At 34.9% G+C, this 20,043-nt stretch overlaps 3 protein-coding genes and 1 long non-coding RNA gene across 13 annotated transcripts in view; 2 read left to right on the plus strand and 2 right to left on the minus strand.

The window, feature by feature from the left end:
• The first annotated feature begins 12 nt into the window (after positions 1–12).
• Positions 13–7,691, plus strand: LOC105151449 (tRNA endonuclease ANKZF1). 2 transcript variants are annotated; one of them, XM_011065157.2, is made up of 13 exons: positions 13–293; positions 1,337–1,534; positions 1,608–1,924; positions 2,244–2,358; positions 2,433–2,578; positions 2,666–2,891; positions 2,986–3,246; positions 3,422–3,613; positions 4,053–4,335; positions 4,418–4,559; positions 4,643–4,816; positions 4,933–5,022; positions 7,599–7,691. In XM_011065157.2, the coding sequence occupies exons 1-13, from the start codon at positions 143–145 to the stop codon at positions 7,626–7,628; spliced, it is 2,325 nt and encodes a 774-aa protein (XP_011063459.2). In that variant the 5' UTR covers positions 13–142; the 3' UTR covers positions 7,629–7,691. The 2 variants fall into 2 exon arrangements, with proteins under 2 accessions (XP_011063459.2, XP_011063458.2); XM_011065156.2 differs by lacking the exon at positions 7,599–7,691 and having other exon boundaries at positions 4,933–6,699.
• A 2,161-nt stretch (positions 7,692–9,852) lies between these two features.
• On the minus strand, positions 9,853–12,372 carry LOC147906756 (uncharacterized). Its single transcript, XM_087415646.1, has one exon. The coding sequence runs from the start codon at positions 12,027–12,029 to the stop codon at positions 10,149–10,151; it is 1,881 nt and encodes a 626-aa protein (XP_087271772.1). The 5' UTR covers positions 12,030–12,372; the 3' UTR covers positions 9,853–10,148.
• LOC105151446 (uncharacterized) overlaps positions 12,340–20,043 on the minus strand; it is a 228,111-nt gene continuing 220,407 nt past the window's right edge. For 8 of the 9 annotated variants that reach the window (XM_087415645.1, XM_087415643.1, XM_087415642.1 and 5 more), the window contains 10 exons: positions 19,319–19,444; positions 18,791–19,030; positions 17,985–18,113; positions 17,028–17,157; positions 15,198–15,320; positions 14,850–14,939; positions 14,145–14,274; positions 13,371–13,589; positions 13,128–13,219; positions 12,340–12,524 (listed from right to left, as the gene is read on the minus strand). In XM_087415645.1, the coding sequence (XP_087271771.1) occupies positions 12,384–12,524; positions 13,128–13,219; positions 13,371–13,589; positions 14,145–14,274; positions 14,850–14,939; positions 15,198–15,320; positions 17,028–17,157; positions 17,985–18,113; positions 18,791–19,030; positions 19,319–19,444 (1,420 nt within the window). In that variant the 3' untranslated portion in view covers positions 12,340–12,383. The remainder of the gene's footprint in view (positions 12,525–13,127; positions 13,220–13,370; positions 13,590–14,144; positions 14,275–14,849; positions 14,940–15,197; positions 15,321–17,027; positions 17,158–17,984; positions 18,114–18,790; positions 19,031–19,318; positions 19,445–20,043) is intronic. The other variant, XM_011065153.2, reaches the window with a different exon arrangement.
• LOC147906757 (uncharacterized) lies at positions 13,553–16,884 on the plus strand. Its single transcript, XR_015548147.1, has 4 exons — positions 13,553–13,694; positions 13,993–14,338; positions 14,480–14,996; positions 15,701–16,884. It is a non-coding gene; the product is annotated as an uncharacterized LOC147906757 (long non-coding RNA).

The following is a 20,043-nucleotide window of genomic DNA, read 5'->3' on the forward strand; positions in this document are numbered from 1 at the left end:
CTTGCGCAAGCATGCGCAAGTTGTAAAGCGAAGACGACGAAACGGTCAGTACGCATTGTGTATATTGTATCGTTTCTGAACTCCAGCGAATTCTTGTCCCATCCACCGATTTTCTGCCATTGTTCTTCGATCTCTTCTCACGATGGCGAATGAGACGTGTTCGTCTGGCGAAGTCATGACTGAAGCTGCGAAAACAGCAAATCAGCTCTACAAGATCCACAACCAGGATGACTTCAGCCGGATCACCAAGGGAATTAAAGTTGCACGGTGCATGCAGTCACCGTCGACTTACGGTGAGTTCAGAACTGTGAACCTGGTTTGAACTGGTTTTGTAAATGTATAACAGACGCAGGAATGCGAGAAACGTATGTTTATTTATTTTCCGCTGAGATCAGAATAAAACTCCGCCTTTAGAGCGAGACGGAGACGAACGTTCAGATTGGGAACAGAAGGTGCAGCTAGGAAGGATAGCTCACATATGTGACGTTTGTCAAGGCACGAAGGACATTGAGCAAGTTCATGTTCTAGAGAAGCGTAACTGTTTCTCTTGAAACAATTACGCTGAGAGTAGATATCATTTAATAATAGTTAATTAAATAAAATGTGTTTATTGTGTACTGTATTATATGTTGTATGCACCTGTTTTTATATTGTCAATTGTCAATAGGAAAAAATTTGTGTAAATATTTACGCTTATTTAAAGCATTAAATTGTATGACCTTTTATCTCTCTCTTGTAGGAGATAATAACAAAAAGGTTATACAATCTAATGCCATATGTTTTTAGATACTGTTTTAAAACAATTATCGGTTTAAAAGCTTCGGATGCAGAATGAAGAAAATGATATTCATAGCTTAAAATGTTTATGTCTCGATTGTTTAAATTTTATTTAAAATTATGAAAACACGTATTTTAAGAATAATATTATGATTTAATATCATTTAACGTATTGTTATAATAAGATTAGTATAATGAGAATTTTTTTCACATTAATATTCTATTTCCTAGAATTCATAATTATATTAAAAAAACATAATACAATAACATCGCTATATGTAGAGTCTAAAGATTACCAGTGAAAACTTTGAGTTCGTGTCTTTAATATAATCAGTTGGATACAATATTAGTCAGGAAATTAAATGACATTGGATCTTTTTGGCCGTTACAAAGATAAAACTTAATTGTACGAATTGATAGAAGTTGAATATTATTTTTTAATGAGATTATCCTAAAAAAACGGCAAGGTCGTTTTTAATTTTTCAATATGCGTGAAAAAATAGGAAATAGGCAACAGTTTAGCAAGATTTCACACATGGACTTCACCTCTGCTTTGCAGTACCTGATAGCGAGCAGATAATATGCGAGCTGGTGGTATCCGATTCTTTGTGTTGTTCCTATTGTAATACTGAATTTGAGGACAAGGTGCAACAGAGACTCCACTATAAGCTGGATTGGCATCGTTACAATCTAAAACAACATCTGAATGGTTTGAAGTCAATTAGTGAGGACAATTTCAATAAATTAGCCGGCGAAGGTACAGTCTGAGATGAAGTACATGGCGACTTTAAGACGGTGCAAAAACAGTTAGACATGTGGGAATTTTATAGGCGACATGTCTAGCCTGTCTGGTAGCGAGGTAGAGTCCGAGAACGATGACGATGCTGGTACTTCGGAGACTGGGGTTTCATCTAATGAACAAACCAAGAACGAGTCTTCAAGTAAGACTGGACTTGGCAGGTCCAGAAAGACATCAGAAAGACGCGGGAAAACAATCGAGTCAGACATTTCGGATACGGAGTACAACGAGGAAATGACCAAGGAGCGGAAGTTGCAGGTTGTCGCAAGTCGTCACACCAAGGTGTTTTTCGAGAATGATGATGGCAATATATTTAGTATCTACCGGTGTTTACTGCATCATAAAAAGGTGTGTTTGTTAATATTAGCAGGATTGTCGTCAATTAAAGTGGTGCAAACTTATGCATTATTATTCATTAGTCTATTCTTTTCATGAACTTGTTGCATGTTCATTTTTCCTCCTTTTTTTTTCTAATGCAACGTAGAGAAAAAAAGAGAAAAAGTAAACGCTGCAAAAAGTTTAGCTAAAAAGAACAAGTCTACTGTTACGTATGCTTGGAAGATATATGCTTGCACACGAAGTATCATTTTGAAAATTGATTACTTTGTTAGAGTCGCTTGGCGTGCTCTGTACTTGCCAGATCGGGAGATATGCAATTACGTTTTAGGACATTCCCGAAAAAGACACTGAGATGATCGCTCAGGCACTGGACAGCGGCAGAAAGTCCAAATGGACGGTCATCATGGTCGGTGGTGGACACTTCGCCGCGGCAGTATTTCAGGGTACGCATTGTTCTTAAGAATATTTTGATGATGTGCACAATTGTTATATTCACCCGTTTTGGTGTGTATCACAGATGGTGAGCCTATCGTGCACAAGACCTTTCATTCTTATACCGTGCGAGCAAAGCAAGGCTTCGCTCAAAATTCTCGTACAAATGGTAATCACGCGAAAAGCGCTGGTGCCAGTTTGCGAAAATATAACGAAGCATCGCTTATTCAGGTACATTCTGTTTACATATCTCGCTAGAGATTAATGAGTTATTTAATAGCCAATTAAACAAGCTGCAAGCTGATGTAACGATTCTAGCATGTACAAGAGATATTGGACTCATGGTCGATGCACATCAACAATTCAGCAGCTATTTTATACCGAGCGGTCGGTCCACACAATCGTACGGTGCTCTTCGGTGGCAAGAATCCACCTTTAGATAAGAACGATTTTAGAATAAGACCACTGCCATTCCCTACTCGAAGAGCAACGTTTAGAGAAGTCAAGAGGGTATACGATATTTTGAGCACCATGGAGATTTATGGTAAATAATAATAATAATAATAAGATAGTTTCACAATTTCAATTTAATTTATATTCAATTTGTATCGAACAATTCATTTTTGTACATATTTTAGGCTCTGCGGCGAATTTCACGGACTGTTTCCCCAACTCTCCGCGACAGCCCGTACGGAAGAAGGTCTCGAAACCGGAGATCATGAGCGAGATACCTGAAGGAGAAGTTGCTACGGAGTACAATTCTAATGCCGGTAATCTTAGTAGTCCGCAGGATAACGTTAAGACACCTGCGCAATCTACTCCAGAGAAGCAACACCGGAATTCTCGTCCGCACATAGATAGGGCGAAACCGAGGAAAAGTCCGAATCGACCACTGCCAGGTTCATATCATTAATTTGAAATATGAGTAATTAAGATTCTCTACTTTTTTAATTAGGATCCTCCACCAGACATGTTGTGATTATTATTAAAAATAATATTTGCATAAAATTATGTTTATATTACTCCACATATATTTGTATGTTAGATTAAAAAGAAAGATTTACTATTTTACAGATATAATTGTTAAATTAGCTCAATCGTCCTCTGAATCCGAAATGGATCCAAATTTTCCAATAGACGTTCTTTTAACTGAAGAAAATTTTGAGGTGTCATTTAGGGCGAATTTACAACCGTTTCAAGATACTGTGCCGAGATACATGAAAAACAAGAAAGCTCATAGACAGAAAAAGAAAGTCAAGAAAGACAGTAAGTCTTACATTTTTTAATAAGTACAGTAGAACTCTGTTTATCAGAGCATATGGAAGACAGGACAGTTCCGAATTCAGGTAATAGAGACTTACTAGTTCCTTCCTCTATAGTATCTACTTATTTGTTTCAATAATTTTGGAACTGACATTCAGATAATTGAACACGTCAAACTCTTATTATTTGAACTACACATCCGTAGTTCGAATAAGAGCTCAAAGTATATTTGGAACTGAGCACGAATTTGTTCATATAAGTGGATTGCAGATAAACAAAATTTTTCTGTATATCAAAATTATAATCTTTTTTTCGAAAACTTGAGAAAATGTTTACAGTTTAAATCAAATAATATAAAGATTTTTATATTAAAATTAAGAGAAAGCGAAAAATGCATTAATACATATTTTCATTTTAGTGTATTATATTACATTATTTTTAGATCAGATGAACAATGAAGTGCTATCGGACGCTAAGATTAAATTATGGATTGCCTGTAAGCGGGGCGATAATGATCTGTTATCGTCGGTTATTGATACCTTGTTAGCCAAAATTAAGGAGTGCGAAGAGGAACAAAACAAGAAAGACGTCATAGATAGTTGCGTTATGTCTAACAATATTCTCGTGAGCACAAATGACGTGACGAAATTGGTTAATGATACCAATGAGGATGGCAATACAATGCTGCATTTGGCGGCACTTGGTGGACATTGCGAGCAAGTATGGTGCGTACATATTATTATTATTATTGAATAAATTTTATATTTTTAACGAAATCTTGAGTTATGTAATTTGATTTGTTGATAGGTTGCTGCTAAAAATCGGATCTGACCCTTGCAATAAGAATAAAAAACTGCAGACACCATATGCTGCTGCAAACGATAAAAAAACTAGAAATACGTTTAGAAGATTTATGGAAGCTAACCCGGACAAGTTCAATTATCAAAAAGTATTGTTTACAATAGAACGTTACATTAATATATCTACTTAAAAAATAATTTTTATAAATTTTTACATATGTATGCTTAACAGTCTCAAATACCTGGGCCGCTCTCTGATGAGATAGAACAAGCAGAAACGGAAAAGAAAAGACAGCAGCGTAAGTTGAAACGCTTTAAGGAGAAAGTTAAAAGGAAGGAATTCGAATTAAAGAAGCAGGAGGAAAACGAGAAGCAAAAGTTCCTTAATCTCAGCGATAAAGAAAAGGTTAAGCATGTTATAGGAAGTATTGAAAATGTATTTTGTTAATAGTTTAAACTTTGTTCTTTCATTGGAATATCTAATTGGTTTATCTAATTTGTTTCTTTCTCTTCGTCTTGTAGAGAGCTTTGATCGTACAGAATCGGATGTTGAGTGAAGGATACACTGTGATGTCGCGATGCTTCCAATGCGCCATCGATATGACTGATAAGGTGCCTTTCGAATATAACGCCAATCGTTTCTGTTCAATGCCATGTCTCAAAGAGCACCGTCTTCACAATAAATATGTTATCTGATGGTGCATTATGTCTAGCTAGGAAAACTTTTATGCCAATTACTCATTTGCAATCGTGATTACGAGAGGCTGCATTTACAGTCAAGTTACAGTCAACCCCAGATAGCATACGAACATTCTATAAATATTTATTAAGAACATTTTTACATTCTGTAGATGTATTAAAAATACTGCAAATATTAATAGTATGTTCAAATATTAATAGTATATTCTAGTGATACTGTTCTGAACACATAAAATATTTTATACAATGTTCTATATTCTACATATTTTCATATATGTCTGCCTAATCTTATGCATATGATAAGGTTCCCAGACAACATTAAGACATCTTAAAGACATCTGAAAATCATACTTTAAGACATCTTAAATAATCTCCTGTAATTATCACAGTCATATTAAAATTGTGATGTTAGAAACGAGAAATGGCACGTTAATTTTTGTTGTGTGTAAATAAAGACAATTTGAATAAAACAAAATGATGAGATCGCGTTAAAACATTTGTAAAAATGGACAAAAACTGCTTATTTCTTCTGATAGTAAATAATTGTAAAAAAATGATAAAAGGTACGTGTAAGTAAAAATAGGCATTGAATAAAAATATTTATTACTTTTTACGAGTTCAAATTATTTTTATTTACAAATAGCATGTCATAAAAATTAACGTGTCATTTCTGATATCATGGTTTCAATATGGCTGTGATGATTACTTAGAAGCCTTAAAGTCATATTTTAAGACATCTTAAAATGATCATAAAGATGTCTTTAAGATGTGTTATGATCCACTTTATGTCTTTAGGGAATTTTTTAGACGCTCTATATCTAGCAGGAATCTATTAGCTTGGTAGACTAATGTTTTTTTTTTTAAGAATAAAACGTATTGTGTTTTTTCTTAAATATGTTTTTAATACTTCAAATATGCAAGTACTTTAAACAGTACTATAAAAAAAAACATATTAAAAACATCAATTAAGCATGTTTTAAATTGTTTAAAACACATTTAAAACATGTTTTTTACCAACTTTGATATTTATCTATATAAATTATGATTCTTTTAGGTGTCTTATAAAAGACATTTGCAATCTCCTTTAGACATCTTTAAGATGTTATAATGTTCTCTGAGAAATAATTTATTTACGCCTTGCACCAACATTACTTTGACTTTTTTTTTTTAATGCCGTGAGAAAGAGTTTAGTTAATGCCGAGAGATACAGTAATTTTAAACCTTGTTCAAAATCAAAGTAACATTGATCAATCTTAGATATAAATTTTAGAATTTTAGATTATATCAGCCGTGTCGATATTTATACTGCCAGTATTGAAAATCTATAACTATTTGTAACATTAACTATAGATTTTAAGAAATCTATAATTTATGTTATATATATACACCATAGATTTTCAGTATTGACAGTGTATATCGTAATATGGTCATTATTTGTTTAATGTATATAATAATTTTTTTATATGGTACATATATATTTTCTTTGTCATATCAATGTACAATTTATATATACACATATACAATTATTGCATAAACGTTTATTAAGACATTTAATTCTACGGTCTAAATTATCTCTATTGTCCATAGCTATTTAACGTAATATTGTATTGTGTATATACTTTTTAATTACATATAAACAATGTATAAAAAAAAACATTAACGAGATAAATTTTAAAATCACATTCTACAACGGATACATTGCGTTTAGCAGGCTCAACAGTTGAGGAAGTTCTTGCTGCTATTGATGTATTCTTCTAGATCTAAAATTCTGATTGATCTAAAAGAATACAATAACAGCGAGCGCTCATTCAACTGTTGAGTCTACTGGATGCTTTTAGCTTCAATTGATTTGCTTCTCCTTTTGCATTAAGCCGAGAATATACCTGCAAATTATAATATTTATAAAGCATTGAGATTTCTTGTTGCTATATATATTTTAAGTGCAATACTTACCTAATGGTTTTCTGGAAATGTTTTTCCTCGAGATTCAGCTGAGGATTTGCTAAGCGTAATAATATATCACACGCTATTGTATAGTAAAGCAGTGCTCTATATCTATAGTGCCTGGTATATTATAATATCTTAATACCTGATATACTACTGTACTATCAAGTATCAGTTTTAACCTTGCTGAACAAGATCAGGCCCAGACATATATAGAAATACTTAGAATTCTTTTACTCAAAATAAAGTTTTGAAATGCGACGAACATTCTATAAGTGTTCTTTTTATTACGAATATGAATTTAACTAAATACATATTCTATGTATGTGTAGGATATTCGATTAAAATATTCTGAACATGTGTATTTTATAAGAATATTTTATAGAATATTTTGTGCTATCTGGGATTGTACATTGATAAGTACCGAATTCTACGACTTGTAGAATTTACGTCTTGTAATAATTTCACTATAGAAAGGAATTTTGATGATGTCATTGTGTTTTTCTTTGGAATATTCTTTTATAATAAAGCATGATGATTTTCAGAAAATTATTAAGAACGCGAGCATTTCTTGATTTTAATAAACTCAAAGAAACTGGACTGTAAGAAAATTATGACAAAGAATTTTGATATGTAAATAGCGATGTAAAGAGATGAATGATAAGATCGAAGGATTTAAAGAATTTCTTTCGGGCTACAATGGATTATATATTTTGATCTATATATAATCGGATGTACACAGAGGGCACGTTTTTTACAAGGTATAATGTATTATTCTATACATATTTCGACTAATATTTGACATCTTTACTCGTGTATTAAATGCCATACATATAGTATATAGGAGTAAAATGACATACTGCTAAAAGAAATAATAACTACTCAACGTTCACATATACATTCGCGTTCGAAATATTCGCGGAAAGATTACGCATGTATACATACAGGATGCTTAAGTATAATTTATTTCTAATATTTTTCTTGAAACTGAGAGAAAGATATTGCCAAGAAATTAGAAAAAATAATATCAAACAAGAAAAGTTAACATTTCAATAAATTATGGCCAGTATTCATAATTCTTATAGGTATTTAAGACTGTCTTAGGTACAATCTTAAGATGTCATGAACCAATGAAATGGTATTAGCATCTTGAGTCATTACTTAAGATTATCTTGAAATAAAAATGGACTATGAATGCGCCGGGAACCTATGAGTATATTATATAAATATATAAGAAAATTCAAGACTTAACATATTAAAATAATTTTTTCTATAAAAAAATTTTTTGACTAATTTGTAAATGATGTGCGACAAACGGGATTAATGAAAAATAAAAGTCAGAAACTTACAAATTAGAAACTTTAAGAAAAGTTATTAGAAACTTTAATTAATGAAATCGTTTAAAGAAGTTAGAGCTTTATGGGTTGCTAATTAATATTTAATTATTAACTTAGAAATAACATAATTAATGAGAACAACATAATTAGTCGGATAATTACTCGGATAAAAAAATCATGAATATCAGAAAAATATTCTATCCTTCTATTAATTATTAATTAAATCTGTAGAGATGATTTTATCAAAGGCACCCTATACATATCCGATTGATCGTAAAATCGTATTAATGATTAGTATCATCAAAAACGAACATTCGCGCATGTTGTATATTATCCTAAAAAATTGATTTCATGATTAACAGTACGACGTAATCCCAGAGATTCGACGGTTTTTGCAAGCGAAAAATATCTCCGATGAGAAATGAAAAGTACGTTGAAGAACATCAAATGATTTCACAGATTCAACTGTAACGATCCAACAGTCGACATCCAGCAGTATATTATAACTCTCCATTGATGTATGTACAAGGTAACTGTCTTTACACTTAGTCCCTACAAGCTTGATAAAAATAGTGCACAAAATACACATTTTGTGCAGAACGATCGAACGATCTTACGCGATTGTTTGAAAATTCGATTGGAACGGACGTGGATCGAAAACCCGAAATCTAACTTTGACGAGGAATGAGAAGAAAATTTTTCGACATCGCGAGTCTCTTCGATCGCCCTATATATATCTTTCCTGGCTTCTCTTTTGAACATTCGAGATATATACAAAGCAAAAATTATTTCGGAATCGTGAAAGTTGTGAAGCATATATCTGAGTATCATTTAGGCTGAACGCATGCGGAGTATCGCGTGTATTGTGGTCCTCTGTTCGTGCAAAAATAGGTGTTCTGCATTCGGTTTTTTACTTCTGGTTCCGATCCCGTCAGATAAAACGTCGAGCAGCTCATTTAAGTACAAAATATCTTTGTTCGAGATCATCTTTTATGTTTTCTTTGCATCAATCTTCCTTTCTCGTGTCTGCCTTGATCGCGGTATACGGTCTGACTTATACTACTCTTGTTTCACTGATTTGAAATGATATGCAGTGTACATCTCTTTTCAGTGTCTAACATAGCAGTGTAAATTTAAACTGGAAAATTTTCGTCGTACCAAAATTTTGCAACGATAATATTTTGATTCAAGATTTCTCATTAAGATTTCGTATTCTCATTTATATGGAAATTTTCAAATCGAAAATTTAAGAGTTCGTAAAATAATGGAGGATTTTTCTTCTAGAATTTTTTGAATTTTTGTTGAGTATATTTGTTGAATAATTAATTATTCAAACAAATTGATATTAAATGATGATATTTAATTAGTTGTATTAATTGATATATCTGTGAAAATGATAATGGCCAATGTATTATTAATCTTGTGGTGACCGAAACATCCGTTTAAAATTTTAAAACCTGAATCAGTTTAATCATTCCGATTATTATTAATGTAAATTTTTACAACGACTTTAAACTGCCATTGAAATTTTTTTAAATAGTAAAAGTACATTGTTTGTATGTTGTTTGTATGTTGTTTATATGTCTGTATGTTTGTAATATATTTTCCGCTTTTTCCGAGATTGGTTCATCAAAATAATTGAATTCTCTTCGAATTTTCTTCAAGATCTAAATCGTAAAGCTTAGCAACAGCAATCAAAGCGATCTTATGAACCAGATTTCATTTCATATAATAACATGTGACGTCACCTCTCTTCGTTTAGATCGATGTGGAATCATCCGTATCGGTGTCGTCACCGTAGAGACCCTTGCCATCAGTTTTCGTCCACGAGGTCGCGGTAGTTTCCACGCCAACCTCGTATCTATTCTCCTGTTGGGCACTATTGGATGGCACGATCCTCACGTAGGTCTCCCTCACGCCCTTCTGCTCCGTAATGTCCTTAGTCCTCTCCTCGCAGCTGGCGGACTTGGAACGCATTTTCTCCTCTGGCTTCTTCGTCATCGTCTCGATCGACTCCAGCGAGCTCTTTCTGCGGCTGCTCCTGCGATTCGATCTGATGATCTGCTGATTGGCGGTGGCAGAAGGCTTTCTACCCACCTTCGGAGAATTCTCATTCTCCAGATATTTCCGGATCCACTTGGGCGTCTCACTCGAGTATGCCTGCGCCTTCTTCGCGTACTTGCCGGGTGTGCTCGGCAAGATCATCGGTATCTCCGTCTCGATCACCGTTGTGATCACCTGCTCGTTCTCGTCGAAATTGCTCTCCAGGAACTTGCGCTTCGGCGTGCCTCCCACGCTTAGCTTGCCGAGCGTCGAGACGCTGCCGCTCTCGTCGCTGCCGGGCGTCTCGTACGTGTACGAATAATGCCGCTGAATGTGCTTCGGCTCCTTTTCCTGTTGTTGTTGCTGATCCTGTTCCTTATCTTCTTGCTCCTTATTTTCGCTCGTCTCCTGGTTCCGTCTATTCTCTTCTTTCTCGATTCTCTTCAACTTCTCGAGTGCGTCATCGATCGAGTATCGCGGTGATTTCCTGCCGCTGGTGCTGAACTCTGGCAACTTTACCGGTGACAATAACGATTGCCTCAAGTTGCCGGCGATACTGTGCCGTTGTCGGACAGGTGGATCCAGTAGCCGGCGTAAGCTTGAGTTTCTGATCTCCGGCACCGACATCCTCTCCCGCATCGGAATCGGCGGTGGCTTACCACCGCGCCCAGTCTTTCCGAATGGAATGATTTCTGATTTGGGTGGCGACGGTGACTTTGACGGTTTTCTGCCTGTGAATGGGAAATCCGGCGCGAGGAATCGTCTTTCACCGGGTGGAAAGATTGGGGACGTGCTCGCGACAATAACGCTCTGCAGACCTTCGCAGGTAGGACTCTTCAGTCTGTCAGACGTCAATCCCATGAGCTCCTCGGTCTTCATTTGCTGATGCTCGAAAATCGGTGAACTGGCGATTGGTAGCAGTCGCGACTTACAGCTGTCTTGACTGTCTAGACTGAAACGCTGCTTCGTCAGCTGACTGTCCAGACTGAAGCGTTGCTTGGGCGTGCCGGCGATCAGTCGCAAGTCGTTCTGCGTCTCCAATTCCGGTATCGAGAATCGATCGCGATTAAACTTCACTTGCGCGGCATTGCCGCCCAGATCTTTGATATTTCGATACTTAGCTCCGATGTCCAGCTGCGAGAGACGATCGCGCTGACTTACCTGCAGAATGGCAGGTCCGAATCTCTTATGTTTAAGAGGAAAAGGTGGCGGTGAGGGTGAATGCATTCCGATACCGCTGCTGAGACATGGTTGGGACAGTCGCTGTTGCGTCCGACCAGGATAGTAGTCGCCGGTGACGAGAGTGGGCTGTGACAATCGCTCGCGCTTATCATGTCGCAAGGCAAACCGACGGATGTCCGGCTGCGAAAGTCGCGACGAGCTTCGCTCCATCGTCAGACTGCCACGGGGGCTTCCACTGCCACCCAGAGCATGCACGTTTGGTGTCGATAGCCTCTCTTCCTCGTTGATACTGTTGTCGCCCGAAGTAGCACGTAGACTTGTGTAGGATAGACGGCCTCCACCGCTGCCACGGTGCATGCTGAAATTGAACGAATTGATGCCGCTCAGGCTGGAGTTGAGGGTCGGCTGCGACATACGGATGCGACGGTCTGGCGAACCGCCCGATCGCCGGTCGTACGAGATCAGCAGAGTCGGTAGGTTCGGCTGCGAGTAACGACTGCGTTGACTCGCGGGTGAGTAACTCGGTGGACAGGGGGTGGTTGAACGGGTGCATTCGTAGGTGCCCGAGTCCTGGGATTCGATACTGGACTGTGATTGCGGTGGTATCTTGACGGGGGTGATATGCAGATTCGGATGAGACAACCGGTTCTTGCGGCCCTGACCCGGTCGCTTCAGATGGTCGATCAAGTTCGGTTGGGACAGCCGGACGATGCATGGGTTCGGGCGTCGATTCAAGTACCAAAGGTCCCGGCGGGAGTATGGCTCGCATCAGAGGGTACCTTCCTCACGCAGGCGCCGCATGAAGACCGGTCGTACATCCTCGAAGAATGACGGCAGGTCGAGCTCGGCGGCGCGTGCGATACCACCGTCCTTGCACTCCAACCAATACGTGTCCATGAGGCCCTTGCCCTAAGGAAAGAGCAATCAAAATGAAACACATGCTAAAAGAGATTATCCAAAAATTAACGACGAAGAAAAAATAAATTATCCATTAATTGGCATTTTTAATGAGAAAAGGAGGATGGATTGAGGAAAAGTCAATATATCATAATAATTGATTTATATAAAGAATTAAAAATAAAAAAAATTAAGATTTTATAATAAAATTCAAAATCATACAGGTTCTGTAATCTATAAAAGCCAACGCTATTAATTTACAGAAATGTAATACTGGCCAATTTATTACTAAAAAACAGTAATTGATACTTATATTTATTAGAGTAAAAACTATTGAACAACAGTTCTTAATACTTAAAATAAGTATTTATTATCTTTCAGTATTGACGAATACTAGATTTCTGTAAAAGAGTATTTGTGCGTAAATTATTGTGCGTATTTACAATAATATATATGGTACATTAATCAATCAACCGCATATATGATTGTCGTCATGATGCATTTTATTAACTAATGCATATTAATTATTGTAAATATACACAATAATTTACGCACAAATAACTGCGTTGGATTTTATATATTTTCCTTTGTTATAAATAAAGAATTAAAATATACCTTTACATCGACAAGGCCACGGTGTTCGATCTTGAAACCGCCCACCGCGTCAAGAGCTTTTTTCATCTCTAAGCTGATGTGAATTCGCAGAGCTTTAATGAAACAGCAAAAAGAATTAATCAATATATTGAAATATGGAAAGAATAAATACATTAAGTGGAAGATATGCTGAAATCGATGTGAAGAAAATGAAAAATGCGAAGAATTATTTTTCCATTGATAGTTAATTTTAGTTATTTATACCTTCACCAGTCGATTCCATGCGACTTGCGGTGTTTACGGTGTCGCCAAAGAGACAGTAACGAGGCATCTTACTGCCAACGATACCGGCCACGACAGGTCCAGTATGGGCTCCGCTTCTTATTTGCAACCGTTCGCCAGGACGTTTGGGCACCTGGAATACGGACGAAGCCGCCAGCAAGTCTAATGCCATTGTGGCGATCTCAGACACATGCTTATCACCTGAGAAAGACACGAAATCGCGAGTGAAGAGATGTATTAAGGAACGAAATCCGAAAAAACAGCAAACATTGAAGTGTAGAATGCAAGAAATTTAGTTAATAAGATGTTAGTAATTAGCTTATAAATTGCTGACAAATTTGATCGAAAATTTCAGCAAATTGTCATCAATGACTACATATTAAATTTCATATGTTTTGCCGAAAGCTTACTGATATAATTATCAGGAAATTGTCGGCAAAAATCAAGCAAAGATCTGATTTTACCGTCAATTTGCTGTCAAATGTCAACTACGGTTTTGTCGATAATTTGTTCTCAGCAAGATATAACAGAATTTGTATCAAATTTGGTGTCTTTTTGTCGATAAAATTTGTAGCAAGCATTTAACAAAATTTATTTTCAACAGATTTGGCTGACTGGAAAGAAAACATTTATATTTTATTCATTCAAAAACTAAGGAATTTATGTGCACAAAGAATTCGAGAAAAGGAAGTGCCCATCACTGTTCCAATATCGCATGCTTCAAGACAACATGCAGAGCTGGGGGATGTTTCGTACTTTTACCATTTCTAACGGGCAGACCAGAAGCGACCATGTAGGAGTCCCCGATAGTCTCTACTTTGTAGACATCATAGCACTCGATGCGAGCATCGAACAGCTTATAGATCGAATTGAGGAACGTCACCACCTGAAAGGAACGCGGATACTCGTTACTGTCTTTCACTGATTTTCTATAAAAATGGGAAACTAAGGTCGATATTCATAGTCTGTTCTTATTTTAACCGTCTCAAATAATATCTTAACAGCTCTGATTGGCTTATGATATCCTAAGACGATCTTAAATATAAGAATTAATTATGAATTGCATCCTAAATGATTTAATTTAATTGCAGATAAAATTAAAGAAATGATACAAGCATCAAAGACAAACAATGAAAGTAATGATATATAAAGTGAAAGTGATACATATATATATATATATATATATATATATATATATATATATATATATATATATATATACACACACACAATATATATATAATGATACAATGAGATGAGAGTGATACATAGGATGATAGACGATCAGTTGCGTTCGATTCGGATAATCCTTGCGTGTCCAGCGGGAATTTGTATGGTATGCGCGCAATTTCATCACTGCAGTAATGAGCAGGAGCATTGCACGATGAAACTTTCGGGTAATTTGGAAACTCGGGATCGATCAGTAATTTCCCATTGGAACAGAAATGGATGAGGACGCACCTCGAGGGGCGTGTTTTCCGCGGCGATCTCCGTAAAACCGACTATGTCGCTGAAGTAGACGGTCACCGCTTCGTAATACTCCGCCGGTACCTGATGGGCGAAAAAAATTTATGAATCCACCGATCGAGGCAGACAAATGGATTACAGGTAACAAAAAAAAAATGTATTATTCCTCACGATCAATCATTTAGAAAAAGTGTCACTCGGGACAAAAGTTTAAATTGAAAGAGCATTTAATGATACTGCTGAGTTTGAGGATTATAAAAAATTTTCAATTTCAAACACTTATTTGCTCGAAGATTACGATATCTTCGAGAAAATTGAAATTCTATATTAATTTGGATTGACCTGCTGAGTTTGCTTGAGTTGTTGGGCAACGCTGGGTGGAAGCATTTGGAAGAGCAATGTGTCGCTCTTCCTCTTTTCGCGTTTGAGCTCGCGTGCCTTCTGAGCTAAATTCGCGGCGTACATCTGTAATTAGTAAATCAAACGTATTATAATAAACGGTTTAAGATTTATAGTAGTGTTACACAGGTAAAGATAATCTTTAAGATTAATAATACATATAAACAAATTTTTTTAATGTGAAAAAATTAAAAAGTACATCAGAACTTTAAAAATGAAACTGATTACATATATAAGATGGAAAGAAATGAATTAATATTGCTAATATTGCTAATATGCTCTAATATTGCGAAAAAAGATTTGATTTTTATAGAAAATATGCGTATTTTTCGCGAAGAACTAATCATTAATAACAATTGGTGATTGACGTCTTAATATTGCTTATTAATTTCTTCTATAAATAGAACGAAAGCTATATGAGCGATAAAAACGCTTTTTGTTCAAAGACTGAAACTTCTCTCATCGCGACCTAGACTTCAACAACTGGTTTTCCATTGAGACGTCAGTCACGCGACGCTCGACGTTTATTTGTCGTCGATCTCGTGGTCTCGAGAGCTTGGAATCGAGTTATGGGATTTGTCACGATGCAAAGTAATTAACGCGCGGTCGCGAAAATTTTTCATGGCTTTTCTTGTGGATTCTGCATCCAGGCAAAATGTTAACATACGATCAATCGAAAAGGACCGTGTTGTCGTTAATTAAAATTTAATTTAGATGTACAATAATAAAAAGAATTTAATTAAACATTAAATTTTTTCATTTATCTTTAGTAAGTAAATAAAGAAGACATCAGTGTTAGAAGAAGTAATTTTATTTATCGATAACAGTGCGCAATCCCTTTTCTGCGCTGACTCTCATTAGTTTTGAAATCTATTTCTTATTATTATTTTAAATATAGGGAGCCCGTTTTAATCATTATATTCTTACACAGTAAAAAGTATTTTATATTTGTGTTAAAATCGGCCCATTCAAATACTTTTTAAAACTTTGTGTTAAATTTTTAACATATCCGAATGTTAATTTAATATAATATGATTGTTATTTGCATATTTTGTGTGTTAAATTAATATTATATATTTCTTATTAAAAATAGTACAGTTTATAAGTAAACAAATACACACAACATAAAAATAATATATCTTCAAACACATAAATTCTAAGATAAATGAATAAAATACATAATTTAACATATCATAAATGTTAATTTTACTAAAAAAATATGCTTCTGTGGTTTGCTTACAAATTATGTCAATACATGTTACATTTTGGTGTTAATTTTTTTATATATTTTATATATTTTTTATATATTTCATTTTTTATATATTTTTTATATATATCATTTTATATATATTTTTTATATATTTATATATTTGGTGTTAATTTTTTTATATATTTTATATATTTTTTTTATATATTACTTTTTAATAGATTTATCTTGTGTTAAATTAACATAAAAATTTGAGTGAACATAAATGTAACACAAATTTTCCAGCTGTATAGATCGAGAAAAACAATTCTATTTGATCTTTATCTTAGATAATTCGGAAATTATTGCTCAGGTATTTTAAGATATGTACTCTCGAAATAATGACTTAAACTCTAGTTTAATGAAAGAATAATTAGATTCTAAATTTTGGCAAAAAATTTGGGATGAAAATTAAAGTCTGCGTTACGTTCTGTATACAAATCACTGTAAGCGTCACGTATGAAAGAGTCACATGTATAAGCATGAAAGGAAATCAAATCGACGACTTTGAATCGGCGAGCGCGAACCTGAATGGTGGCGACAGCATTGCGCATCAGTATGATGATGATGGGGGATACTACCAGGACCAGAACGACGATAGCGATCCCCGCGACTTCTTTGTTGCTCGCATCTTGTAATGTCGAATTGACGTAATCCCTGACAAAAATCGCACGATGATCAATGTACTTTGTACTCTCTTTGTAGATAATATAATATAAAAATAATTAAAAATTACAAAACATTAACAATAAATATTGTAAAACATCAATGAGTACAACCTATTCGGTATCAAATGATGTGAGTAGATTTACTAAATTTTATTGAGATAGAAATAAAATGTTGAAAAATTCTACTTTGTTGATAGAAAGAGAGGAACCTTGACTGATTTGCAACTTATTACATTTCAACTTATTAAAATTCAAATCTAGAGCTTTAGCAAAATCGTTTTTGATTGAAATACAAGAGTTATGTCCATTTCTACCAATGTAGATTAACTTTAATCTCGGTTCAACTTTTCATCTTTTTCTTATTCTTAAAACTAGAAAAAGATAAAGAATTAATTGAACTGAGATTAAAGTTAAATGCATTAGTAGAAACTGGGCATTAGCGGAATTACTAAATTTTATTGATGATTGACAGAAATAAAAAATTGAGAAAATTTATTATTAAAATGTTAATTTGATATACTGTAATATATTAAAGCCCAATTAAATAAATTTATTCAAGTGTGACTAATTGTTAGATATTCTTCGTCTTCGAAATAAATTGATTAATCGCGCGTTGAGTAATTTGTAAGAAGAGAGGTTTCGCTTGGAAATTATCCCATTTCGCCGAACAAGAGATCGATATTTTCCTAATAATGGTAGCAATTAGCGAATATCCGATGTCTGACATAGATAGATCCGGATGGATCTTCCGTTTCATGAGTCTTGTCAAGAGAGAGGTCGGGACAAAGAGACAATTCCATTATGAAGATTCGCTACCTTATCATGTGACGCAATTCCCGCTGCAGCTTACGCAGTTCGTCGATGTAAGTGGCCATTGAATCAAAGTAAGCGATTGCGTCGTCTACGCTCGATTCTCTTCTTTGATTCCGTAGAATCTCGTTCCGTCTGAGGAGTGAATGCAAAACGTTTGTCCTGTCCGCCTACTCTTACGCCATAATTTATCATTGGCCTGTTACGCTGTCGACGCTCATAAAGGCGCCTTTACGAAACACTTTCTCTAAATTATCAAATTATGGAGTAATCTACATTTTCTCACGAGAATACAGAGAATAATTTATAAGTACGCTCACGTAAAGTGTATGTTCAATTTTTCAAAATTGTAATTAAAGTACGACGTATCCATCTTTCATCTTTTAATCATCGTGCATCGAATATCCTCGTATAACAATTTTACTAAAAGATCTAAAATTTTATTATAGATATAAATTTGAAAATATATCTAATTGTGGAACCATCAAAATCAAAGGTTGCTAAGAATATCAAAATTTTTTACAAGTCATTATTTTTTATTTTTTGAGTTTCCAAGAAAATTATTATTTTCAGATCTGTATTCAGCAAAATTAAATATTGGCCTCGTTCATATCTTTCGGTAAAATTGTATCAAAGTATCAAGAACAAATTCTATTTTCTTATTATGTCGCAATATGTTCGAGCAATTTTCTTCCCTCCGTCTAGATATATTATGAAAGATATGAACGAGATCAGTAACTTTTTTTCATATGAGACTTTTCCGCGTTATGCCGATCACGGGACGCGGAGGTGAAGTGCGAGAGACGTTTTACCTTGCCTTGATCTTGTCATACTCGGGCATGGTGCGCGTGAGTTCGCTGTAAAACTTCCTCAGGGAGGGCACATATGTCAGGGCAGCGTTCAGAAGGTCACGGCCCAGTGCTTCGTGGCGAACGTAATTGATGTAGTTGTCACCGAAAAGGAGACCTCGGCCGAAGTAATTGATTCCCTCCACCGAGGCTATACCGAGGCTCTCGATGCTCCGCAGGAGATTCTTGAAGGCTATTAGATACCTGAAATGGAAAAGTCTCGTATATTCGTACGGATTTTTATGTTTTTCTACCAAGAGATCCAGAATTAGGCGGTAGCACAGAGTCTTGCATAATGTATAACGCATAATGCATAAGAAAATGAATCAATCAAAGTCCTTCATGTCCTTTCTTTTCATAAAAAGACTCTGATTTGTTGATTTTCTTATGCTTTATGCATTATGCGTTATGCAATGATCTGTGCTCCAGCTTTTATTGTCTCCATTGTTCCCCAATCTTTCAGGAGGATATTACGATAATAATATGCGTTACCTCCACACCCCGCTGTTATCCGTCTCCTTAATCTGATTAGTCAGATGGTCCAGCATAGCGGCGTTCACGCTCGTGTACCACGCCATTACCTCAGAAATACTGCTCTCTTCTGAACTTATCTTTTGCCTGCGGGAAATAAATAAACTTTGCGTTCAACTCAATTGTCGCTTGCATCAGTTATCTCTCAAATGTATATAAAATGTAATTGAAGGAGAGTGGAAGAATTGCTAACATAAAGTAAACGCGAACGATATTATTGTAATATATTAGTCATAACATCTCATTTCTCGCATCTAATCATAGTCTAATATACGATTATATACTGGAAAAAGAGTCTGGTTGCATTAATTAAAATTCTGATTGAAAATAGATAAGTCAGAATTTTTCAGTTGAATCTATTATAATTTTAATTGAGAATAATCAAAATTTTGAATTATCAGAATCTTTTGATTCATTCATTATCAATTAAAAATTTTTCTCAGTGTAATGCTACATTATCATGTGACCATAGAAATGTTTAAAATAAATATTAGGTACATGTTTTCGATCAGCAGAGGGAGATTTTAATTTTGGGGAGAATGTGAGTGGAGGAACACTAAGAGAAAATCGATAATTATTTATAATTATAAAAATTATAAAAATTTTTATTTAAAAGATATATTGGTTTTAAAAATTGAGAAATATTCGTCTGCAATATTTAATTTTTTTCTTAGATGTTTGCAATT

Source organism: Acromyrmex echinatior, chromosome 18 (genome assembly GCF_024713525.1).
Source record: "Acromyrmex echinatior isolate Ae372 chromosome 18, ASM2471352v2, whole genome shotgun sequence".
Lineage (NCBI taxonomy): Eukaryota > Metazoa > Arthropoda > Insecta > Hymenoptera > Formicidae > Acromyrmex > Acromyrmex echinatior.